At 49.9% G+C, this 26,275-nt stretch overlaps 1 protein-coding gene across 2 annotated transcripts in view; it reads right to left on the bottom strand.

Moving 5' to 3' along the window:
* Positions 1-701: 701 nt before the first annotated feature.
* The window catches only part of CD247 (CD247 molecule), an 85,642-nt gene continuing 60,068 nt past the window's right edge, over positions 702-26,275 (bottom strand). Inside the window, exons 2-8 of one of the 2 annotated variants that reach the window (XM_069548299.1) lie at positions 7,413-7,516; positions 6,232-6,288; positions 5,539-5,619; positions 4,950-4,982; positions 4,159-4,215; positions 2,554-2,595; positions 702-1,863 (exon numbers count right to left, since the gene is read on the bottom strand). In XM_069548299.1, the coding sequence (XP_069404400.1) occupies positions 1,798-1,863; positions 2,554-2,595; positions 4,159-4,215; positions 4,950-4,982; positions 5,539-5,619; positions 6,232-6,288; positions 7,413-7,516 (440 nt within the window). In that variant the 3' untranslated portion in view covers positions 702-1,797. Of the gene's footprint in view, positions 1,864-2,553; positions 2,596-4,158; positions 4,216-4,949; positions 4,986-5,538; positions 5,620-6,231; positions 6,289-7,412; positions 7,517-26,275 lie in introns of both variants that reach the window. The other variant, XM_069548290.1, reaches the window with a different exon arrangement.

Genomic DNA, 26,275 nt, shown 5'->3' on the forward strand with positions numbered 1-26,275 from the left:
TTTCAATGTCATTTTTAAAAATCTACCCAATATTAATTGGTGGCTTCCTGAGTTCTTTCAGTTGCTATGTCATGTCCAGCTCTTGAGACCCCATGGACTACGGCGCACCAGGCTCCTCTGGCCATGGGATTTCCCAGGCAGGAACACTGGATGGAGTGGGGTGCCCTTTGATTCTCCACAGCATCTTCCAATGTCTCCTGCACTGTCAGGCAGATGCCCGCTGAGCCACCTGGGAAGGCTTATTGAGTTAGGGCCTTATGAACAGCCACTACAGTTACGACAAAATACTGCTGGGGCCAGGGTCACTTCTGGGGGCAGAATCTGACCCCAAAATGTTTTTTTGTCCCTTCCCCATACCTTATAGACAGGTTTCATGCTGTGGCATTGGCAGCTGTTCATAACCCCCAACACCCTCTCTCTTCCCGACACCTGGATCCTTGGCTGGTCTCTTTCCTGTTCTCCCACCTGCACACCGCAAGCTGCTCCATGCTGTGAGCCCTGCACCCAGGGCTCTCTCCTGTCACCTCCCACAGAAGGCCGTGCCCATCCTGACACCGTGTTGCCCCAGGCACAGCCCGGGCTGGGCCACTGGATGAATCCTGCTCTCCAGCATGTTCTGGGGAACCATCCTGTTCTCTCCCAAGAATCAGCAGTTCTGCCCCCACAGGCTTGACTGTCTAAATGAAGCTCACAGTAAAGCATTTTCACCAAAGTTATTTATTATGCAAAAGAGTAAGGCTCTAGCAAACCAGTATAAATTAAGACCGAGCAGAGTGGGTTTCCATCCATCGCCATGTGCCCTTGTATTACACAGCCCTGTTCCAACAAGTCAGCTGAGGCTTTTTGTGATGCCACTGTCCTTTGGGATCTTTCTAGGTTCGAGCTATACCAAGTCGTCCTTTAAGGCCTTCCCCATGATGGGTTTGTCTCATTCCATGAGGTGAACAAGTGGCTGCAAAGAATGTGGTCTTGCTTCTCTCGCTGCCTGCTCACCTTGTTCACCATCTGCAATGACACCACTATGTTCTTCCATCCCAGACTCTTCACAGCTCGCTTCCCTGTGAGAGCATGGGCTCCTTGAGGGCAAGGCTAGGCTTATTCATCTCTCGGTCCCAAAAAAGGGACAGCATGGCCTTGCATACAAGTTCTATCATGGGGAATGTACACTTGATTGCAGGAGGGCTCCGTCATGCCCCTCCCCAGGCCTCTGGCTCCCCTGCTCCCTTCCCTGATATACCAGTACCAACCGCTACCTACTCCCACCTTCCCCTCTGCCCGCTTCCTGGCCCAATCACCAGTTACCTTGAAAGTAGGGGGTACGGTAACAACTGAAGCCAAATTTACAGCCGGAGCAAAGCTACTCAAAACCTGACAGAACAATACAGACTACTAGGACATGCACTAACGGTTGCGGTTTCTCTGGGGACTTTACAAAACACACCCTGAATTCAGCTGTGTTTGAGAAGGAGGAGGCCCGACTCCCAGGTAAGAGCCTGGAGCTGCAGGGAGTAGGGCCTGCCTAGTCCCCAGGAAACCTCAGAACATGCTGCGTTCACAGTGGACTCTTCAGGAAGCGCGTGGGGATGCACTCTCTCCCGGCATCCAAGGACAAAATTCTGTGTGAGTTTGGAACTGGGTATGACCAAATGTTACAACTTGAAGCATCCCATTCATAAAGAGAAATACTTGGGTGGTGGAGAAATATGAGTGAGCTAGGTTGTAAATGCTTTATCCTGTATCTTTAACAATCTGGGCGTCTACAGGTCTGGCCTGTGAGTGCTGAAACTCCAGGAGCTGTTAGCGAGGGGGCAGGGCTTGCATGTGGAGGGCATCATAGGTGTCCTTGGTGGCCGTGCTGAGTCCCTGGGAAAAACATGAGAAAAGAAGAGGAGGTCAGAAGCCCTGTGTGGGCGTGGGCCGGCCGGAGGCCAGCAGATGTCTGCTGCAACCTGGCCTGCGCCGCCCCCTCCCCCACCGCCCCCGCCAGCTCAGCAGCCTGGGAGCTGTCCCGCTACAGCTTCAGGCTCTGTGTTTAGAGAAGCCGGCTGTGCTCAGCGTGCGCAGTTCACACTGATTCGCAAAAACTAAGCGCCCGACTATAACAACACTTTCTTTTTAAAGTTATTTTTCTTGATTTGTTTACTTTAGTCTTCTCACCCACCCTGTTAGGTGTGAGAATGAGGCAGAGCAAGGCTTCTGCAAGGGCCCAGAGCAGTGGAGAAAGAGGCAGGAAATGGCTTGTCCTTTACTCAAGACCTCTGGGCAACTGCCACTTGTCTGCTTTGCCCTGTTCTCCTAGCGCTCCCACTGCCTCTTCCTTAGAGTCAAGTGATGTGCTTGAAAGGCTGAATCCCAACCCCGCCTCCGGGACTGACTGGCAGAGCAGTCACTACAGGCCTGAAGGGGTGCCCTTGGCTTGCCAAGTTCAGCTGCTGAAGAGCTGGCACTGCCAACAAGAAACACAAGGGAGCCTGACCGTGGCCTGGTTAGATGGTGCCATCCTGGGAAGCAGGGCCAGCAGTGCAGACCAGAGGCACCGCCAGCTGCACTTACCTGGTAAACACCATCATGCCCCTTGCCTCTTCGCCGCTGGTTCTGTGGGAATGAGACAAGAAAAGGCTAGAAAGTCAGAGAGTTGGCAGCAGCCTTCCTGCTCAAGGGTCCGACTCGGAGGGCCCCAATAGTCAGAGCTGACCATCTCCTGGCCAGCAGCCCTGCCCAGGGAGAAAAAGGCCCTCAGGTCACTGGTTAGACCTTGGCCTCCGCAGAGTACGGTGAAGCCGGGCTCTGATGAGGCCCAGGTTTGCTCTGCCCGGCGCAGAACCTCATCAGATCTCGGATCTGGGCTGCACGGATGCTGGCCACACTGCCCACTGCTTGGAATAATCGGGCATCTCTGCAGCTCTCAAAATTCTTAGCTAACTAAGAAAATCACTATGGAGTTTCCTCAAAAAACTAAAAGTAGGATTACCATACGATCTTAGAAAACTACAATTCAAAAGGGTACATGCACCCCAGTGTTCACTGTGGCACTGTTTACAGCAGGCCAAACGGGAGCAACCTAAACATTCATCAAAAGATGAATGGATAAAGAAGACATGGTACATATATATGGCAGAATATTACTTGGCCATAAAAAAAAGAATGCCATTTGCAGCAAATGGATGGACCCAGAGATTATCATACTCAGTAAGCCAAAGGCAAAAACCATAAGATATTACTTACATATGGAATCTAAAAAGATTATACAAATGAATTTATTTACAAAAACAGACTCACAGACACAGAGCAGACTTATGGTTGTCAAGAGGATAGGGAGAGAACAGACTGGGAGTTTAGGATTAGCAGATGCAAACTATGATTGATAAAGTGGATAAATTATAAGGTCCTACTATATAGTACAGGGAAATAGATTCAATATCCTGTGATAAACCGTAATGGAAAAGAATATGAAAAGGAATGTATATAATCACCGAATCACTTTAATTAACACAACACTGTAAATCAACTATATGTCAATGAAATAAATTTTTAAAAAATTCGCATCTAGTCATTTATACTCTGGGAAAGGCAACTATGTCATGGGTACAAGCTCCAGCTGTAGAGTCTGTTCAAATTCTGGCTCCCCATCAGCAGCTACATGACCCTGGGTCAGTTACTGAACCTCTTGTGCCTGGAAGGGCACACATGTCTCATCAGGTTATTGTGGGAGTTAAATGAGACCATCTGCCTGGTAAAGCACGAGCCAGGCCAGCTTTGTGGGTAAGCTACATATGCAGTTACAGAGGGACCAAACTTAGAAGGTTCAGTGCTCCACGCTCACCATCTGGAAATTCTTAATTGCTTATGAACAGGGGCCCTACCATGCCAAGTGCTAAACATACTTTGACACACATTAATCACATGATTATTATTAATGGTGACAGATTTTACCTTTTTTTGCAAAGCATAGGCCATTTTAGAATTTAACTTGGTTTTTAATCCTAAAGAGCATCAGGCCTTTCTGAGTACCTTATCAAGAGATGACACAGCTGGATTAACCTTTGCCTCTGGCGGCCATCCCATGGGCTTTTGCGGGTGCCAGGAGGAAGGGATGGGACTCTTGGAACATCCCCCACACCACCCCAGCCTGGGGAACAAAGAAAGGGCAACACTCACGTCACTCTTCATCCCGATCTCACTGTAGGCCTCCGCCATCTTGTCTTTTCTTAGCTCCTGAAGAAGAGGGCATGAGACACTGGTTTACCAACCAATGCAGAAAACTGTGGACTCCCCTGCAAAAGGAAACCTCTAGATTCCCAAGTTGGGGGGGGGGGCGGGGTTCTATATTCAAGGCTCCAACAATCAGCTCCAAGCCCACCCTCTTCCTCAGCCCTTTGGAAACCTCTGAGCTGCCAGCCCTTTGCATTGAGCTGAGAAGCTCAGCTTAGAACCTGAGATAAGATGTGGAGTCCTAGCCAAAGGTTGCACATGTTGGACAATGCAAGAGCTCACTCGAAGGCCCAAGATTATTTATTTAAGCAAGTTGTCTCTCTACATAGCCAACGCCATAGGAAGAAGTAGCTCTCTTTACAGCAGGTTACCCCCTGCAGTAGTCCCCCACACACTGATCAACACCCAGGATGGGGAGGTTTTCAACAAGAGGCGAAACTCAGGGACTACTCTGGCTCCTAGGAACAGGAGTCCCTCCCAGGGGCTTGCCCAGCTCGACCTCCCTGTCCCTACTAGGTCCCAACCAGGCTGATCTGAGAACTCCAGCGGCAGGCCGAGGGGCCTTCCTACAACCAGCCACTGCAGGCAGCAAGCAGGTGAGGCGGAATTCCGCCCAGGAAGTGAGAGTCAAGTCAGGCAAAGACTGCAGGGCGAGGAGCCAAAACCTTTGTCCAGAGCCCTTCTCCAGCCCTACCCCCCAAATTTCCAAGGAAAAATATGCCACCTCCTCTACTCACATTATACACGACTTCGTGGGGGTTCTTCTTCCTCTGCTGGGAGAGAGAAGGGGAAGAAGTTAGCAAGGGAGAAACAGGAATCCAGGCCAGGAGAGCTGAGGCACCCTCCCGCTGCCCCTTCCGCCCAGCTGTGGGCTCCCCCTCAGCCCGCGTCCTCCCTGCGCCCCTGCAGCCAGCTTAGCCGCCGGGGGCCTTCATGGCCTCCTGCTGCCTGAGGCATACAGACGTGCTCTCACACCCAAACTGAGCTCTGCTCTTAAGACCCCACCTCGGGCCTCCTCCAGCTGCGCCCTTTCGCACAGGGTGTGGCATCAACAGCTGAAAAGGCAGAGCTGCTGAGAGTCTGGTATTAGCGTTGCCGCATTCATGCTGTGAAGGCCCGGGTGACCCAGAAAGGAGCCCCGGGCGGCGGCGGAGGACGGGGTGATGGCCAGCGGTCCGCCTAGCGAGGCCTCTCTCACACCTCAAGGTCCAGCATGGTGAAGAGCGCGCTGGCCCCAAGGAGCTCTCTTCCAACTGCCTGGCTGAGCCCGCACACACACTCACACTCACACTCACACACATACATGCAAACACAAAAAGGCCCTACCGGTTTCCCCCCCATCTCAGGGTCGAAGCCCCCTCTCCGATCCAGGACTGCATACTCCTCTCTTCGGCCGACATTCAGCTCCTAGAAGAGGCAGAAATGAGTCAGAGATGAGAAAGGAAAGCTCAGGAGGATGGGGCCAGTAGGCCAGGGAGTTCTTTACGAGTGGAGCAGGGATCACACAGATCTTCACAAAGGAGCAGGGATCATCTCAGAAAGCCTCTCAGAGAACATATTACTTGGGCGGTGGGGGGGGGGGGGGCGGGGGGCGGGGCGGTGGGGGGGGCGGGGGGCGGGGCGGTGGGCATGATCTATTCGATCAAAGTCCCATTGCACGGAGGGAGTGAAATCGCTTCTCCACCGCAGGGAAGTACTCTTTCCTTCTCCACCCCCATCCCTCTGGTCCGTGAAACCGCTGCCGGGCGGGGGCTCGCTTGGAGCAGGCACTGCACCGAGTGGGCGCTTGCCGCGCAGCACACCTCCAGGGAGCGGCATCCTCCCAGCACCTCCACGAAGCAGGCGTGGTGACTATCCCCGTTTTACGAGTTAGGAAACTGGGTCCCAGAGAGGTTTTTAACCCGCAGGGCTCACAGCCGCGGACCAGACCCACAGCCGAGCCCCTGGCGGCTGTTTCCCCCACGTCCCAGGAGAGGCGAGCACCTTCTAGGCTAGGCTCTCCGGGAGAGGCGGACTTACGTTGTAGACCGGGTTCTGGCCATGCTGGTAGGCGGGGGCGTCGGCACTCCTGCTGAACTGGATGGGGAAGAGGAGAGAAAGCGCTTTACTTTCTGCGCGGGCAGCCTCGCTCCGCTTCTCCACTGCAAACGGCGTGCGCCCTGTCTGCTGGGGCTGGGCCCCTGCAGGCCCCCGTGGCGTGAAAGCTTCATTTCTGAGCCCAACTGTCCTTCCCCCTCGCAGGGGTCAAGCTCAGTCACCGCAGGTGCCCCAGCAACCGCCCTGGTTTCCGCTCCCAGGCCCGTGCCCTCGCGCATGCGCAGAAGCGCCGGCCTCGCGGGCCGCACCCACTGCGTTCCCGGCTTTTCTCCTGGCCGCTTCCTCCCAGGGATTCGGAGGACTAGTTGAGAGGTCCCACCTCCATCGTGACCCCTGCACCCGGGTGCACTGTGTCCGTGTGGCACTGTGTCCTGAGGACCTGGCCCAGGCACATGGCCTCGCTCTGTTTTCAGTTCATGCCCCTCAGCTGAAACTGCAGGTCTTGCAGATTCAGAACACTGGGAAACACCTGGCAGATGATCTAGGGCAGCGTTCCTCAAACTTAAGAAAGTAAGACATTGTTTCTTATAATAAAATGTTTTGTTAAAGTCCAAAATCCAAAAAAAAAAAAAAGGTTAAGGCACAAAAGTCCTATGGCCACCCCAGCCCCAGCCCCAGCCCCTCCAAATACTGCAGGGCCTGCAGGGCCCTAGGTGAAAACCAATGCTCTGGGTTAATCTTCCCACGTACAGATGAAAAACGGGTTTGAGGAGAAAAGGCTGGCCAAGCCTGGGTTTGCAGTTGGACAGCAGGGTCTGGAAAGAGACTACAGGCCCCCACCTCTCTGCTCTTCACTGAAGCATAACCCCTTTTCCTAGCAGAACCTCTGCCTTGAGACGCCTAAAGGTTCACACATCCGTATGACTCTTCACTAAGACTCCAGCACCAGTGTACAATCAATTGAACACTCATCCTCCCACTCTTGTGTGGCTAAGCAAAACATCACCCCCCACCTCTCCAGCCCACCCAGTGTGCACACTTGGTCTCTGTTTTGCCCGTGGATACCAACCACTCATGCTTGAGACTTTCCAAGACCAAGGCCCTCTAAACATCCACTGAGTTGGGGAGCCCATGCCCTCCCCGCAGAGGCCAGTGGCACCAACCTTTGCTCTCAGAAACAGGGCAGTGACAATAACGCCGTAGATGAAGAGGATCCCATCCAGCAGGTAGCAGAGTTTAGGATCGAGCAGGCCGAAGCTCTGTGCCGCTGTGTCGAGAGATGAGATTGATTAGCCAGGTCCAGGTGAAGGAACATGTCTGCCTGCGCGAGGCAGGTACCGTGACAGGTCAAGGAAATTATGATGAAGGCTGGCTGCATTCTCCATACCCCATTTGACCACAACCTCTCTCCCACCTTGGACCGGCCTCTGGGGAAACCTAGCCTGCCCCAGCAGTGGACCTGACACCTGGCAGGGCCACAAAGCCTGGAAGACAGGAAGGAGGCAAAAACTAAGTGGGGGAGGTGAGACTGCCCACTGTGCGCATTGTGCAGGGGAACACCTTGGGCTGCTGCCTCCCAGCCCGGGAGCCCAGATAGGTGCGAGCCCCGTGTGAAGCGCGTCATCTGGAAGCCACCCCAAATTGCCAAGGGGCCCCTCACAGTATGCACTACGCAAACTAAAGTACAGTGGGGTTGGGGAAGGAGGTACAGTAAACATTCCGGTTAAACAAGAAAAGCATTTTTTGAAAGCTCACTGCACTGTGAGAGAGGAGACACGGATTTAGCCTAGACTGTTCTTCCTGCCAGGTATGTGTGCAGCAACTCAAGTGTAAAATGGGGTGTAGTAGGCGTCTAACTCCACCCCTGCCTGGTATCACGGAAGCCACAGTCCCGCGGCCGCAACCTCTCCCTGGCCGAGGGCGCCCTCTAATGGCCGCCTGAAGGACTACCTCGAGACTAAGGCAGTGGACAAGATGTGCGCTTGAAGGCCTTTCCTTATTAGTTCTGTGACTTGGGGCAAGTCATTTACCCTAGTTCAGCTGCCTCTTCTGTTGACCAGGGTGAAAACTATAACATTTCTTTAGTGTTTACTTCGTGCTAGACAACGATTTGATGTAATAACTTGTCAGTTTCTCCCAACAGCGCCACGTGGACACAGGCAGGGAGAACTTGGATTTAGCCAGGAGCCCTCAGCGAGTAAGAGGCAGGTCAGGAGAGCCCAGGTGGCATATCTCCCCTCCTCCCCTCGTCCCCGACCTCCTGGGCCCAGCCCTGCCCTCCCTCTTGCAGGAGCAACGTTTTGGCCTCTGCCACAAGCCGTGGGAGCAGGTGAGTCAAGGCTGCACCCTAGTCCCCACCCCCAGCCCTCTTGAATCCTTCTGTTCTCAACCCTTTGACTCCTTCCCTAACTCAGGACGCTCCACCCCCACCCAGGCACTGATTTCTTTGTAAACGTTCCTAGTCCTTGCTCAGAAACCATTTTGTCTGTCTGAGTAAAGTCTGAAGTAGGGGATCTGAAGGCCACTCCAGTATTCTTGCCTGGAAAATCCCATGGACAGAGGAACCTGGCCAGCTACAGTCCATGGGGTCGCACAGATTCAGACACGACTGATCACACACACACACACCACACACACTGAAGGCCTATAAGGAGACAAGCCAGCCCCCAGCAAAGGCCATGTCTGGTGGCCACTCCACCCTAGCTGGGGTAATTTGTTTTTCCTTTTAGGACTGGAGGGGTGTCAGCGGAGATTTATTTGGGTGGTTGAGATTCAGAAAAAGGGTTGGGAGAAAATCGCTTAGTTGCCTGTCACATAAAATGAGAACAGAAAAATTACTGGACAGTAAATTTAGAACAAATAAGGAGAAATATTTCTTGGTGTTGTGCAGAGCCAGTGCAGTGGCGGAGAGGATTTGGCCCCTCCCCAGAAATAAGTAATAGGACCACATTTCTTTTTTTTCTTTCTTTTTGAACAGCAGCATGATTTCATGACCAAAGACAAATGTGCTATGTGTGGTTTGGTCAAAAAAAGGATATTAATCACCACACATACCCCAGGGTAGGAAACTTCCCTCTGCCGAGTCCAACTGTGACCAGGCTAGCAGAATGGGACTGAGGAAGGCAGTGATAATCCAGAAAGTTCCTTGAAGGGACCCAGGGCCTAATTCAGTTGTGTGGTTAATTAAATATTTATTGGGCATCTGCTTGATGTCAGAGGATATTGAAATAGAAAGAACCCTGGATTGGGTATCAGGTGGGTTCTATCAATAGTCCTTCGTCTGCCACTAAGTAGCTATGTGGTTTTGGGCAAGTCACCTCCCCTCTCGGGGCCTCAGTTTCTCCATCTGTAAAATAGTGGGTCATCCTGTCTACCTTAAGGGTGTGGTGAGACCCAAATGAGAGAATGTACTGGTAGGTGTTTTTGTAAATTTCCTCCATAAGGATAACATGTCTAGCGTTTGAGTCCCTGCTCTTTCAGGGCTTACGTCTTAGCTCTTGAGGCCACACCCAGGTTGGAGGGGCTTCCCTTGAACAGCAGGCAGCTTTCCAAGATGACAACTCAAATTCAGGAGCCCTGGACACGCCTAGGTTCTGGCTCCTTCCCTGCCTCCCCATCCCCAAAGGAGAGACCCCCTTTTCCTCCTTCCCTGAGCATCTCGTTTCTGTCCCCACCACATTCAGTCCCTAAGAGAGGTATTTAATGGGGTTATATGGTGGCTGTTTTCCTAAACAACAGGAGAACCTGTTTTATTTCATGCTTCCCATCCTCTGCCCCAGATCCACAGCACCCAAGAGAACCCCAGAATTTGCACAAGTACCCAGATACCGATTAAGTGTTCTCATTCTCAATCCTGGTCGCACATTAGAACTGGCCTGGGGTCCACTCTGACCCCAGGTTCTCATTTAATTGTCTGGGGTGGGGACCAGGCGTGAGCATGGGCTAGCGCACTGCAGAGCCAAGTTTCAGAGCTGCCGTGTCCCTCAGGCACAGCCTTTCTCAGCAATACATCTGTGCCCTACCACAGGTATAAATCTCACTGCCAAAAAGAGACAAAAAACAAAAGCAAAGCCTCAGTCTTCTATATGCACTGCAATTTCTGTGTACTTCTCAACTGTGTATCATTGAACTTCTCCAAGCCCCAGTTTCCTCGTCCATAAAGCAGGATAATAATATTAACTGTCTCATTAGGTAATGGTGAGGCTTAACTATCTCAATAAAATAATTAATGCCTGGCATGTATTAATAATAAGTGCTCCATACATCAGCTATTGTTATCACCATGATTTATTTTCCCCAAATCACCACCAATATATTTGTTTGAGGGAGAAAGGGTCAAATCATGTCAAGAACTGTTAAACCAGATAGGATTAGGGACAGTGATCTGCCTGACTTCCGGGTGTTCACAGCTGCACAGGTGACTAGAGCGTGTGAGGCGACACCAATTAAGCCAGAGAGCACTTGCTGGGAGGATGCATTCTGAGCAGTCACATGATTTCCCATTCGGAAGGTGCTGCCTTTATATCAGAAAAGCAGTGCTGAGGAAAATGACAGGGCCTCCTGGAACCCAGCATCCTCCTCACACAGGCCAGGACATTATAGTGGCCCGGTGAAAAAGAATCTCACCCTATTTGCAGAGCAAAAGAGTAGTGCTCCCAGCTGAGCTGCAGAGTGAAAGCTGGGAGTGGAATCTGACCCCATGATCCTTTCCCCTCCAATCTGGTCCTCCACAAACCACTCTGATCCCCTGCGCAAGACAGACTCAGCAAATCTGGGGAGTTAGGAGGATTCTTCCCAGTTCCCCAACCCCATTCCACTGTATCCAGGTCCCAAGGCACAGAGCCAGCCTCTCTGGACCCCCACTTCTGGATGGACACTTGGCAAACATGGGACAGAAGCCCATCTGGGCTGGGACCCGTCTGAGTGCTGCTAGGCTGCCGTTGTCCTATAGGCACTCCAGGATCAGGCCTCACCCGAGGTGGTCAGGCCGAGACAGAGCAGTAATTTAGGTCATTCCAGTTGCTCCAGGGCAAAACACAACCTGGCAAAAAAGAAGGCTGGAGCTTCAGAAGAGCTGACCCTGCACATTCAAGTACTTCCTGCAGTGGATCCGGGATTAGAAGACAGGGAGCAAAGGGGACCCAGTCTGTGACCTGCGGTTGTCCACCACCATGAGAGTGCCTGCCCACAGGCTCACTCCAGTCTCCATTACTAACTTGGTGTAGGTCCGGATGGTCAGGGTCCGCCTGAACTGGGAGCCTGGATGCTAGTGTTCCCCAGCCTCCCTTTGTCGTTATACTGTCATCCATCCAGTAGGCACTGGAGAAGTGGGCCAACAGCATAATAAACTGGAGCCTTCCTGCCAGGTAGCACGCGTGAAATGAAAATAAAAATTGCATGAGTGTTGCTAAAAGAGCTCTCTAAAACTGAGCCAGGAGACCATTAAGAAAGTATGACTTATGAACATCTCAGCCTGGATGGAATCTGATTTTTTGACCCAGTGATGTCACCCAGGACACCTGCCAGAAATTCAAGATCCTTACTAGACCCTTACCTTAAAATAACTCATGACGATCTATCTACTTATGGAACCCACACTCTGAAACAACTTGTGATTCCTTAAGGACAAATATTTTCCACCTCATGTTAGAGCCAACCAGTTCTCAGCAGGCAACTCTTAACAGCTTGGTGGCTTTTTGTCTTCATAAACTGCAGATGCTTTCTCTTCCTTGGAACACTCTTTCAGGGTTACCTGAATCTGCATCTCCTGACCTGCAGTACTCAAGACCCCAACCAACAATGACAACAAAATAAAGACTGCAGATAAACTCTTTGCCTATTGTAGGCTCCTGCATGATCGGATGCCTGGAACAGGCCCTGTGGGACACCCAGAGGAGGCTCCAGGGGGAACCAGGCCTTGTTGGGGAGGGAGACACAATGTGAAATGTTCACAAGCTGCTGTGACAAAGTGTCAAGAGCCAGCAGACAGTAAGAGCTGTGAATTCAGAGCGAGGCAAAAGCTCCGTGTCCTGCAACCAAAGGTGAGGCGCACCTAAGGCAGAGAGTCGTGTCTCTCCACATGTTGCGTCTAAAAATGGTATGAGTCTTATTAGCAAAAGTGAGCTCGGCATTTCTGTACACCCTTTTGCCATCTTCATAAAGGCCAGGAGTGTGGAAGTTTCATGGCACTGACCATTAACAGAAAGATTCTGGGTCCCCAAAGGCAGCCTGGAGGCACTAGAGTCTGGTTTTTCTGGATGGGATGTATTTGAATTGTGCTGTTTGTCTGTCTCCCAGGCAGACTATTAGCTTTCATAAACAGACCGAACAGGACTTATCAACCTGGTCCTGCTGTAGCCCAAATCTACAGACACACACTGATGCCCATCTCCCCCTCCAGCAAATCCTTTTCAGGAGCAGGGCACCTGTCAAACTCCATCACATCCAATTAGTAAGGATACTTCCCATTTGAATCCCAACATGTTCTTTTGAAATGACTTCCTGTACCGGATCAAGTTTGATTCTCATGAGAGCCCAGAAGGTGAGCAAGGGGCGATTACTAGATCCAATTCACCGACTGGTAAACTGAGACCAGAGGAGTAGAGTACTTTTCCTGAGTACACCTGCAGGTTAGGGACGAGCTGGATGGGACACTGCGTCCCCGAGTCCAGGTACTTGTCTAACCTCTCTGCCTTAGGTGCACCCCACCTTTGGTTGCAGGACATAGAACTTTCACCTAGCTCTGAATTCACAGCTGTTCCTGTTTGCTGCCTTTTGACACTTAGTCACAGCAGCTTGTGAACTCTTCACATTGTGTCTCCCTCCCCAGCAAGGCCTGGAAAGCACAGATGATGCATTTTGATTTCACTCGCTTGTTTCCCCTCCTCACCGAGCACAGACGAGGCCACTTAAGAAGAGGAAAGAACGTGAGCCTTAGAGCCAGGAAACCTAAGATTTAAATTCTGAATCTGCTTCTTACTAGCTTTGTGGTTTGGGACAGCTTTCTTAACCACGCTGAGCTTCAATTCCTCTATCTGCCAAAGGGGTTTATTAAGACTGACTTCACAGGGGGTTATGCAAATGAAATGAGGTGCCAGCGTGTGGGGAAGTGCCCTGTCTGGTGGCACGGTCTCAGGTCAACTTTTCCACCATGATAAAGGCTCTGAAGGCACAAGCAGCCGCAGGAGAGACCAGGGCTTCCCACTCCTTCATGCCAAGGTTGGGGACTAAACCTGGGCAGTTTCCCCAGCTCAAGATGGAGCGACCCCTCCTTCAGTGTATATGAGAATAAAGCCAGACACTGCATATACAGAAAATGCCTGGTTTACAGCAGGAGCTCAAGAGTGGGTGGACAGCCTGAGAACTCCCGGCTTCACCAAATGGTGACAGCTGACATCTGCACTGTGTTCAGCATAGAGAACTCTTTGCCCTTGAGTTATCCGGTTTAATCCTCAGAACAACTCTGTATGATACGGGAAGAATGGTGCCACTTCTATTCAGATGAGGAAACTGAGTCTCAGAAAGATCACTCAGCTAAAGAGTTCCCAAGTTTTATCTGATGCAAAGTCTCTCCACTCTATTTGGATGCTTCTGGAGTTTCTCTCTTCTAGAGAGCTTCCCACCTTTTATAAGAATTTCTTCTAAAAAAAAAAAAAGAATTTCTTCTCTGATACCCCCAGACTCTGCTTGAATATCTCAGGTGACAGAAAGCTCAGCTCAGTTCATTTCAGTTCAGTCGCTCATTCATGTCCGACTCTTTGCAACCCCATGAATCGCAGCACGCCAGGCCTCCCTGTCCATCACCAACTCCTGGAGTTCACTCAGACTCACATCCATCGAGTCAGTGATGCCATCCAGCCATCTCATCCTCTGTTGTCCCCTTCTCCTCCTGCCCCCAATCCCTCCCAGCATCAGAGTCTTTTCCAATGAGTCAACTCTTTGCATGAGGTGGCCAAAGTACTGGAGTTTCAGCTTTAGCATCATTCCTTTCAAAGAAATCCCAGGGCTGATCTTCAGAATGGACTGGTTGGATCTCCTTGCAGTCCAAGTGACTCTCAAGAGTCTCCTCGAACACCACAGTTCAAAAGCATCAATTCTTCAGCACTCAGCTTTCTTCACAGTCCAACTCTCACATCCATACATGACCACTGGAAAAACCATAGCCTTGACTAGACTGACCTTTGTTGGCAAAGTCATGTCTCTGCTTTTCAATATGCTATCTAGGTTGGTCATAACTTTTCTTCCAAGGAGTAAGCGTCTTTTAATTTCATGGCTGCAGTCACCATCTGCAGTGATTTTGGAGCCCCCCAAAATAAAGTCTGACACTGTTTCCCCATCTATTTCCCATGAAGTGATGGGACCAGATGCCATGATCTTTGTTTTCTGAATGTTGAGTTTTAAGCCAACTTTTTCACTCTCCACTTTCACTTTCATCAAGAAGCTTTTGAGTTCCTCTTCACTTTCTGCCATAAGGGTAGTGTCATCTGCATATCTGAGGTTATTGATATTTCTCCCTGCAATCTTGATTCCAGCTTGTGCCCAGCATTTCTCATGATGTACTCTGCATATAAGTTAAATAAGCAGGATGACAATATACAGCCTTGATGTGCTCCTTTTCCTATTTGGAACCGCTCACCACCCATCAATTACTTGTGGAGAGCTCAAATTTTCAGAGCTTTAAAAAAAAATAGCTTTGGTCCTAGATCTACTTCCAAAAGCACAAAGAACACAAATTCTCCCACATCTATAGAGACTGTAAAATCCCACCCATGTCCAGCTTGTCTCCCCCTTAATAAGGAGCACTTTAACATCACAGCAAGAACAAACCCTCTGAAGGCAGGCAACTTGAGTTCGAATCCTGACTCTGCTGTTTAACTAGCTGTATGAATATGGGATAATCATAGCTACCTCCCAGGGTGTGTGAGGTAAGTGGGATGGGCTGGTGAGCTCTCAGTACGTAGGACCTCATGGTATTGATTCTAATAGCCTACAATTCAGGTAGGAGCAGACAGCTTCCAAGCCTCCTGAACTCCTTTTGCCACTGCAACCTTGAGCTCAGGGTCTGGCTGCTGCCCAGCTGCACCTCCAGACTCAGATGCAACTGGTGATGACATTGCAGGCTAAGAATTTAGAAAACAGGAAGTTATGTGTGCTCAGGAAGGCTGTGGCAGCTGTGATGGGCTGCCTGTGCTGGGTGTGATGCCCAGCCCGTCCACCGCAGCACCTTCGGCATCCAGACCTCCCCCTCCGGGGAGTGGCTCTTTCATTGAGCAACTAACTTTCACTGCAGCAGGGGATATCTAGGCTAGACTCACAGGATGATAGTTATAACCACTTGTGTGCTAGGAAGCACGTGTGAGTTTTCCCATTTGATCCTTACAGCAACTATGACTTTACAGCTGGGGAAACTGAGACTCAGAGATGTTTAATAACTTGCCTGCGGTCTAGAGCCAGGGTTAAACCTGGATCTATCTGAATCCATAATCCAAACACCGTGTGGTCCAGAGTCCTAACCACCAGTTGGTATTGCCCTTGGACGACTTGCTGGTCTTCAGGGATGGGGAGAAAGGATCCTCACCAGGCTTTGGAGACCTTCTTTTTCAGAGGATCCAGTAGGTGATATCCTAACTTCACAAATGGCCTTCTTTCTTTGAGAAGGCAGAGGGCTGAAAGGCCTACAGGGTTAACAGCTATAGCTGGCCTGCTATCACACGTGAGACCCACACTGACCAGTGCCTAGAGAGGCTGATCCATTGGGGAACATCCTAATCAACTTGACTACATCACTTATTAGTGCCAGACAATTTTAAAGTTTTACTTTCTATTGGAGTATAGTTGATCAATAATGCCGGGCTAGTTTCAGGTAGTACCATGTAATTTTTTTAATGGTATTTGCTTTTTTGTTGCTGGCAGTGCTGGCTCTCCGGCGCCCTGTGGGCTTTCTCTGGTGGTGAGCGGCGGCTAGCTGCGGCGTGCAGGCTTCTCGTTGCAGTGGCTTCTCTCGCTGTGGAGCACAGGCTCCAGCAGATGGGGCACCTCGGCTCAGTGGTGGCGGTGCTCGGGCTTGGTTGTCGTGCAGCACATGGAATCTTCCGGAACCAGAGATTGAAATAATGTCCCCTGCATTGGCAGGTGGATTCTTAACCGTCAGACCAACTTTATATCTGTTAAGGGCTGAATTCAGTTCAGTTCAGTTGCTCAGTCGTGTCCGACTCTTTGCAACCCCATGAATCGCAGCACGCCAGGCCTCCCTGTCCATCACCAACTCCCGGAGTTCACTCAGACTCATGTCCATCGAGTCGGTGATGACATCCAACCATCTCACCCTCTGTCGTCCCCTTCTCCTCCTGCCTCCAATCTTTCCCAGAATTGGGGTCGTTTCAAATGAGTCAGCTCTTTGCATCAGGTGGCCAAAGTATTGGAGCTTCAGCTTCAACATCAGTCTTTCCAATGAACACCCTCAAAATTCATATATCCTAACTCCCAGTACCTCAGAATGTGAGTGTATCAGATGTAGGCAGCTGGCATAATTTCTGACTTCTGAGAAATTGTAACGAGGGAGCATATTGCACGTAAGCAAGAACCTAGCACAGTGCCTGACACATAGTAGGTACTCAAAACACCACGATAGGCCATTGTTATTAGGAGATGCAGGCATGGTGCTAGGCAGTGAGGAGCAAGCAAAAACACAAATAAATGGCTTCACCGTTGAGCAGGGAGGCGAGCAAGGAAACAGATCTTCCCACCAAGAGAGATGCACAGGACACTGAGGACAGCCAAGGGAGATGGCGCCTGTGCTCATCAGCGCTCTGGGAGGAGAGCAATGACAGATCATGGCCTCCCCTGGTAAGCAGAATCCACATTTCAGCTCTTTCCCTTTATTACACCTTCCCAGTGGCCCCTCAAGGCCAGCAGACAAATGTCTCATTTTAGTGGACAGCAGTTACTCTGTGCCAGGCAGTTATAAACAAGTTATATACATGTATATATATATATACACACACACACACAGAAAGTGCAGTATCTATGTATATGTGTATATATATCTACATATTTTATTGCTGTTGTTTACTTGCTAAGTCATATCCGACCCTTTTGCAACCTCATGAACTGTAAGCTGGACAGATCTTACTTGCTCCACTTTGCAGATAAAGAGTCTGAAGGTCAGGGAGATGAAGTGACTCCTGAGGTCCCGTGGTGTGCATGTTGCAGAGCCAGGAGGAAGCCTGGAGGAGAGGCCAGGTCTTGCCAGGCCTTTGTTCTTTCACACACAGCCCACAGTATGCTCTTGAACATTAGCACCATTTAAAAGAAATCCGCTCTAGAACAAAACCCTCATGTAAAAATTCCAGGTGGGATTTTGCCATTTCTTTGAGACTTTCATTTATTGTGAGTCTGCAGATAAACCCTCACAGTATGCAGAGATATAAGCACATTTTTACATTTATTGATATTTATTACATCATTATCTGCAGGAGCAAAATAAAAAGAGGCAGAAGAAGACAAACAATGTAAACGTCCACCAGCTGGAAACCAGATAAATAAATCTCAGTGTATTTATGTAAAGCAGTTCAAATAAACACAACAGACAGTTCTGTATGTGCTGCTATGGAAAGATCTTCGAGATACTTAGATTAAAAAGCAAGCTCTGGAGTGATGTATACAGTATTTGTGTATGAACAAGAAAAGGCGTATTACATAGCCTGCGCATGTGTGTGCATGACCAGTCACTCAGGCATGTCCGACTCTGCAAACCCCTGCACTGTAGCCCGCCAGACTTCTCTGTCCACGAGATTCTCCAGGCAAGAATACTGGAGTGGGTTGTCATTTCCTTCTCTAGGGGATCTTCCCGACCCAGGGATTTATCCCTCAGCCCCTGCGTTTCCTGCAGTGGTAAGCAGAGCCACTTTGGAAGCCCAGCTTGCACATGTATGCTGCTGCTGCTGCTGCTAAGTCGCTTCAGTCGTGTCTGACTCTGTGCGACCCCATAGACGGCAGCCCACCAGGCTCCCCCGTCCCTGGGATTCTCCAGGCAAGAACACTGGAGTGGGTTGCCATTTCCTTCTCCAATGCATGAAAGTGAAAAGTGAAAGTGAAGTTGCTCAGTCATGTCCAGCTCTGTGCGACCCCATGGATTGCAGCCTACCAGGCTCCTCCGTCCATGGGATTTTCCAGGCAAGAGTACTGGAGTGGGGTGCCATTGCCTTCTGCACATGTACACTTATACATAAAAATGTATCTGGATGGTTTATGTTTGGGATGATGAACAAGTTCTGGAAACATTCGTGATTATGATAAATCTCTCCATTTAGGACTCTTTAGCTTCTGTAAACACGGCTTATCCTTTTTGGTGTACAAGTTTTGTACACAATGTGTTAAGTATACTCTCTTTGTTTGAGAAGAAACCACTGACCAGGAGAAAATATTTTTGAATCACACGTATAAAAGAGGATTGAGTCCTGAATATATAAAACTTTAATATACATATGGGAGTTGGGGAGGAAAATTGCTCCGTATCATGTTTGTGATCGTGGTTACGTGAATCTATCCAAATCTTACAACTCATAGAGCTACCCACCAAAAACAGTGTATTGTTAATTATTTTACTGTTAAGATGAAATTTTAAAAAATTAAAAATTTATGATAGTTAAAAAAAATTCTAAAAACAGATAGTGGTGATAGTTAGACAACATTATGAATGTACTTCATACCACTGAATCGTACTCTTAAAAAATGGTTAAATGGTAACTTTATATGAAAATTTACCACAATAAAAAAGTATCTATATCTATGTATCTACCTACCTACCTACCTATATATTTGGATTGCTGCATACACAAAATACATTATTCACAGTAACTCTGTAGAGGAAGGAGTTGAGGGAGAGTTTGGGAAAATTTTACTTTGCACCCTTTTGGGTTCTTTGAAACTTTGTGATAATATATTACATTTATAATGTTAACCCAACCAAAACAAATGACATGAACCCTTAAATAAGTCCATGTTTGCGCAGCACAGTTCTAGGCAAGCAGAAAGTGGAGGGAGGGATACAGACTTGTCCATCTAGCAAAGCACCTTGAAGTTGAATGTGGCGCAGTACATTTCTGGTGATGACTTACTGGGGTTTGGAAGTAATTCATATATACAGAAATGTTCACTCAAATGATATTTTGGGAAGTTTTAATATTTTTATGCATAAATATAAAAACAATTACTCCTGATGCATAGCACAATCATAAGTGAAAGTGAAATCTCTCAGCCATGTCCAGGCTCTCTTTGCGACCCCATAGACTGTAGCCTACCAGTCTCCTCCGTCCATGGGATTTTCCAGGCAAGAGTACTGGAGTAGGGTGCCATTGCCTTCTCCAGGGGATCTTTCTGACCCAGGGATCAAACCCAGGTCTCTCACATTGCAGGCAGACACCTAACCCTAACCCTCTAAACTACCAGGGAAGTCCACAGCACAATCATAGTTGCTGTTATTGTTATCAGTGCTGCAGAAAAGAGATACCTTCATACTCAAGTTCCTCCTTGACCCATCCTTGACACGAGCACCAGCCCAGCAGGTGAAAGTAGCTCTGACCCACTGCCTCACTCCACTCATGCCACTGCCCCCGGGAGTCAGGCGCCTAAGAAGCCAAGCAGACTTCGAGGCATCAGGAGCTGCGCTACCAGAATAACCCAAGGGAGACCATCAGACCGAAGGGAGCCAGAGAGGCAATCTTTGAAGCCCTCATCTGCCCTCTGGGAAGGCTCCTACTGACTCCAGGCAACTGAGGCTAACTTTTCCCGGCTTGCACAGCACCCATAGCAAAAACCTATATACCTATCTGCTTGACTGATAGCCCCTCCAGCCGAGGAGCTCCCTGAGCCTGGGGCCATGCTCTGTCCCCTGCGGTAGGCCCTGTGCTTGTCTCCTTTGGCTACACGGTGGTAGGTTGCGGGGCAAGTCGCAGGGTGAGGCTGGCCTACCAAGCTTAGCTTCTGCCAGACTGGCGGGAGGAAATGCTATTTTGATTTGAAATTATATATACTTTACAGGGCAGGGTAAATTCTCTGCAATTTTAGAGGCAAGTCTGAGCCCTCATGAGGCCAAGCTCACTGTCCCATATCTGGGGTCCCTCCCGGAAAGGAGATGGAAAAAAGCAGTGGCAGGCTTCTGGGGCTTCTCCTGAGGTGGCCGTGCTCACTTACCCCTGGGCCCTGGCCACCCAGCAGTGGGCTGGGCTCTTCCCTCCAACCACACACACCCAAAGCCCAGGTGTGCAGGACCCCAGCCTAAGGTTACCAACCGAATTCATGAAGAATAGCCCTGCCCCAGCGGAAGAGGAGTTCTGGACTCTGTGTATGTGTGTGTGTGTGTGTGTGTGTGTGTGTGTGTGTGTGTGTGTAGGGGACCTTAAGGTCCTTCCCCCGGAGGCCAGGGTGGGCTCTGGGCTCTCACCGCCTCTCCCTGCGGTTACTGGGAGCAGCAGCTCCACCCCTGGGCCCACAGCTGTCTCCTAGCTCGAGGTTTCCTGTCGAGCTCAGCCATCCAGGGCCTGGGTTATCACCGGAGATCTCCCTTCTGAACTTGAACTGCTCACACACTCTCAGGCACCCGCCCCCACTTGCGGTCCCTTCCCCCCCGAACCGCACCGCCCCCGGCCTCTGCGGGGAAGTCGGCCGGGCTGGGAACGCTCGGGGTGGGGGTGGGGGGCAACTGGATCCGCTCTGGACCTGGGGGCCGGGGCCGCAGGGAGAACTGGCCGAGAGTCACCCTGAGAAGCAGGGACTCTCAGGCCCTGCGGGGTGAGGAGGTGGGGAGCGCACGCACAGATCAGGAGGCCTGGCTCCGGTCTCCGAGAGCGTTGACCGCGTGTGTCCACAGTCCTACGGCACTGAGGACCGGCCGGGGCCTTCCAGAAGGCCCAGGAGACAGAAAGGCTCTTTGGAGACAGAAGCCTCCCCCACGAAGAGCCTCCAGCCTACAAGGTCTGCCCGCCCCTCCTTTTCGGAGATCCAGGAGGAAGCGCAGTGGTCTCTCGGTTCTCACAGTGAGGGGTACTCCAGATGTCGTCAAAAGACGCGGCTGGCAGAGCCCACAGCTGCTTTCCCTTTGGAGCCCTGACACAGGCTAAGCAGCCAGTGCTGGACTTTATCCGCCCCTCTGCTGGGGCAGCTCTGTGTGGAGCTCCGGGAATCCACAGGTGGACTGCCCCTGTTGGGGTATGTTCTCTCCCACCCAGCCAAGGAGTGAGGGGCCGTGCCGGGAGGGGAGGGCCCCGGGAGGTAGCCCTTAGCTGCTACTGGTTTTCTCCGACATAAGCTAACCAGGTTGCAGGACAGGGTGTTATTCTGACTGAGGACAGAAGAAGTCACTGAGCTAGCTCCTAGGTGAAGAGGGGTTGTTTTACTCCTCTTGACTGGCATCAGAGCCGAAGCTCTCAGCAGTGCTTGCCAGTTCGGTCTGGAGCCTGTGTCAGAATCACTCAAGTGGCTGAATTAGTCTCTAAAGGAAGATCCAGGGATCTGCATTGTAACATGATGCCCCGTGTTCTCTTCTGGGCTTCGCTTCAGGCTCTGCTGCCTTCTGGGTTGATTGGGTCTGGAAGATTCTTAGGAATGCATCCAGCCCCATCTGAGCATTTGTGGACAGGCTGCTCCTTGAAGGAAGGCAACCCCAAGGCTCTCTGTCGTAGACACAGAGCAACCCTACCAGGACTAGGACCCCCACACTCTGTCGCTGTTATCAAAGAAACCCATCTTATTTCATTGTGCCGGCGTGTGATCTTATGTGCACATCATGCTGTCCCTGACATGGCTGCCTGGAGTTCTGCTTAGTTTAAAATAGACTAACGAGGACAGTCCTGAAATTTCTTTTTATCCTTCTGCTGCTACTGCGGCTAAGTCGCGTCAGTCGTGTCTAACTCTGTGCGACCCCAGAGATGGCAGCCCAGCAGGCTCCTCTGTCCCTGGGATTCTCCAGGCAAGAATAATGGAGTGGGTTGCCATTTGCTTCTTCAATGCCTGCATGCATGCTAAAGTCGCTTCAATTGTGTCCAACTCTGTGCGACCCTATGGACAACAGCCCACCAGGCTCCTCTGTCCATGGGATTCTCTAGGAAAGAATACTGGAGTGGGCTGCCATTTCCTTCTCCCTTTATCCTTTTAGTTCCAGTTTTTCCACATCCAGTCATTTGCTGAGGACCAGCTTGCTGGCTGCTGGGACCTGCCTGGGTAGCTCTCATATCCACCTGTGTCCTGGGAGATTTTGAACAGCTGGCATAAGATGCCATCTTGGGTGGCGCCAGGAGCTGGGGTGAGCCCCTCACACTGCCCAGCACTGTCTTAGTGTGGGCCTCTGCTCTGGGCACCAGAGTCACAGCTCCTCTCAGCAGTTTAGGGGCCCTGCTGGTTTGCTCAGGGCTGTGTGGAAATAGGATGGGGAGCCTGGGCACCCTGAAGCCTGCTTTCATCAGGATTAGTTGGTGAGAGAGAACAAGTCCAATTTTCCAGGACAGACCAGGACAATCCGCACAGGAAGAATAACATGGCCGCCAAAATGGAGCTGGCGTCTCACCCTTGAACATTGCCCCTGATTTCTCCTGTGTGGACAAAGGGTGAAAATCACCCACCAACCCTGGAAGATAGAAGTGCTGTGAGTTGAAGCAGGGAGCCTGGGAATGTAGGAGTAAGTGCCATCTTGTATATAAACAGGCACTCAGGAGTTTTCCAAGATGCTGCCCACAGCTCTCCACCCAGATCCTGCTTTTCCCCTTCCCTCTAGTAATCCTTTTCATGCCTTTCTCAGCTCTCTTGTTCCTCTCAGGCTCCCTTTCCAAAAAGCTCCAGCCCACACCAGCTTCCACTGCAGTCATTATTTTTTGAGTACAAAGAGCACTTTGTTACTCTCACTGTGTCTAAAGGATTCTTTTCTGCTCAGCTAATGCATGTTACTCAGGGGTAAAGAAAGAGCAGGGCTTCGAGTTCTTTTGATTCTACCATGTAGAAAGCGCAGTGGTAGGCATCACCAAGACTCAGTCGTTACATAACTGCTTGGATGATTAAGAGGCTGATTGATTGACTGATTACTATTAATGCATAAGGATGAGATGGTTGGATAACATCACCGATTCAATGGACATGAGTTTGAGCAAATTCCAGGAGACAGTGAAGGACAGGGTAGCCTTGCATGCTGCAGTCCATGTAGTCACAAAGAGTCGGACACAACTGAGCTACTGAACAACAACAATGATGCATAAGACACGTGAATTTTGCCCCCAAGAACCTGTGAGTTGGAAGAAGCCTGAGAGACTGTCTTTATGGGAGTCTGGGCTAACACCATTACCTAAGGTGGGTGAGCTTATGGAAACTATTTCACCCTTGGTTTCTTCACCTCCAAAATAAGGCTGTTCATAGAACAATCACTATGGTTCCCTCCAGCTGTGATCCATGTTCAAGCTAGTCATTAGGAAAAAAACTACTCAAGATTTCTTAATGAGCAAATGTCACAAAGTGTCAGATTTCCTCGTTCTCTGGCGTCCCGGCATGAGCATGACTAAGCAGGATGAAATGCGCTAGCCCCTGAGCCTGCAAAGGAGAGAGACTGGCAGGCCTTTTTTCATTAATGGCTTCCAGGCTGTGAACGGCCCCAGGCCCTGCCATGCAGGACTGCCACCCAGGGCAGCGTCCTCAGCATCCTACTGGCAGCTGAGCAAAGAGCAGGCTGAGTCTCACCCAGGAAGGATGAGCCTTCTGGGAGGACCAGTCAGTGGCTTCCAAGAAGACTACTCAGCTCATCCTTCCATTAAACTGTCCAGCTAAAAACTTTTACTCACTTTTCCAGACTCAGATCAAATGTTACCTCCCCTGGGAAAACTGCTTCCTTCAGGCAGAACTAATTTCCCTTCAATGGTCACCTGTTTCTATTCTACGGGGTGCTGGAAAAATCAGGAATCGTGAGTTAAACTCATTGTTAAACAGAATTTTAGTTACATTTTTCGAAAAGATAGATTTAATATGTTTTCCTTCAACTTTCAGATACCTGTTCAGGTAAAGTACTTCTAAACTGAAGAAATGGATCCATTTGTTAATTTTGTTTTTAAAAGATACAAGCAATACAAGAGTGTTTTGGACACTCTGTAGTGTATTTCTTGTGCTTTTTTTTTCAACATTGACAACTGCGCTCATTGCTTTAAACTTAGAAGGATTTCCTGATAAGTTGTTGGGAGGTTGAAGTAAATCATATTGAGCACATTGTTTGAAAATGTCGTTACCATTCTGTTTAAAAATAAGTTTATGATAATATTTCTGACTTATCAAACATTGTAGCTTTTGATACATGTTCACTAAAGATTTGTGGAGAAGGCAATGGCACTCCACTCCAGTACTCTTACCTGGAGAATCCCATGGACAAAGGAGCCTGGTAGGCTGCAGTCCACGGGGTCGACCTAGCGGCTTCACTTTCACTTTTCACTTTCATGCACTGGAGGAGGAAATGGCAGCCCACTCCAGTGTTCTTGCCTGGAGAATCCCAGGGACGGAGGAGCCTGGTGGGCTGCCGTCTATGGGGTCGCACAGAGTCGGACACGACTGAAGTGACTTAGCAGCAGCAGCACTAAAGATTTGATGACAGGTCTGTCTTAAAAATTAAACTCCACAAGAATATATTTTATTCTTCTTTATATTTCTTTCTCTGCAATCCCTAGCTAATGCCTGCACAAAGTAAGTGATCCTAAGCGTGTAATGAAGAAATAAATGATAAATTCCACCTGGATTCACCCCTACCCTTGCTCTCAAGCTGAGCCCAGAGTGGGCTGCCTCTCTCAATTCTGTGTTTTCAACTTTCTCTCCCTAATCTCCGAAAGCTTGACGAGAAGAAATAAGATTATTTTATGTCTTTATGTCTCAGATGTTCAAAAGAAATGAGTGGGTGTGTGTAGCAGTGTGCAGGAAAAGCCCAGCTTCTTAGCTCGGGGAGAGTTATTTCTGAGTTCCTGAGGTTGGGAACTGGGTGGGCGCTGGGGTCACCCGAGGGAAGGGCAGGTGCATTCCCAAGCCTTTTATGCAGGCTCTGTATGGGGAGTTGTGGACGGGGGAGCTGACTGACTGAAGCCCAGCCAGAGCTGGAAGGCTTTCCTGGAGGTGTGTTTGTCAGTTTGGCAACCCTTGTGCGCTGAGCCCACGCCCCGTGAGCACTCGCCTGTGACGTACTTCATTCTCATGGATCAAAGGCCCTGCAAAGCCTGATGCCCCTGCAGCTGCTGGGGACGTGGGCGATTGTGGGCTGAGAGTCAGCCTGCCGGCCTGCCACCTCTGATCACAACTCTCTCCCATGAGAGGGAATTCACCCCACAGCTTCCAAACCAGCCTCCACCCTCCCTCTTCTCTGGTGGAGGCAACATGGGACAGGGGGAGCCTGGCATGTCACCTCCTCTCTTGCTATCTCAATTACCCCATAATTTGGGTTCTCAGGATGTCTCACCAGGACAACCAGAAATCAATGAGGTCTTCTACCAGAGCCTGGGACACTTGCAGCACTCTGTGACCACTCATATTTAAGTCTCAGTCTAGACTTATAAGCAGGCTTCCTGAATGACTCAGATGGTAAAGAATCCGCTTGCAGTGTGGGAGATCAGGGTTCATTCCCTGATTCAGGAAAATCCCTTGGAGAGAGAAATGGCTACCCACTCCTGTATCTTGCATGGAGAATCCTATGGAGAGAGGAGCCTGGGGTTGCGAGAGTCAGACAGGACTGAGACCACACTAGATTTATAAGCATATACACAGAGGTGCAAATATCACTATAGAGAAGTAAAGGAAGAAAACTCATAAAAGTGTTCGCAGCGCTTTCATTTCTGGTTTTTGAAGTTATAGATGATTTAAATCTTTTTTATGCTTTTTCCAAGTTCTACAGTACATTATATAAGAATATAGAGTTTTTCAGTAAGAAAGAAAGTGAAAGGGAAGTCGCTCAGTCATGCCCGACTCTTTGCGACCCCACGGACAGTAGCCTGCCCCAAGCTCCTCCATCCATGGGATTTTC

This window comes from Ovis canadensis, chromosome 1 (assembly GCF_042477335.2).
Source record: "Ovis canadensis isolate MfBH-ARS-UI-01 breed Bighorn chromosome 1, ARS-UI_OviCan_v2, whole genome shotgun sequence".
Lineage (NCBI taxonomy): Eukaryota > Metazoa > Chordata > Mammalia > Artiodactyla > Bovidae > Ovis > Ovis canadensis.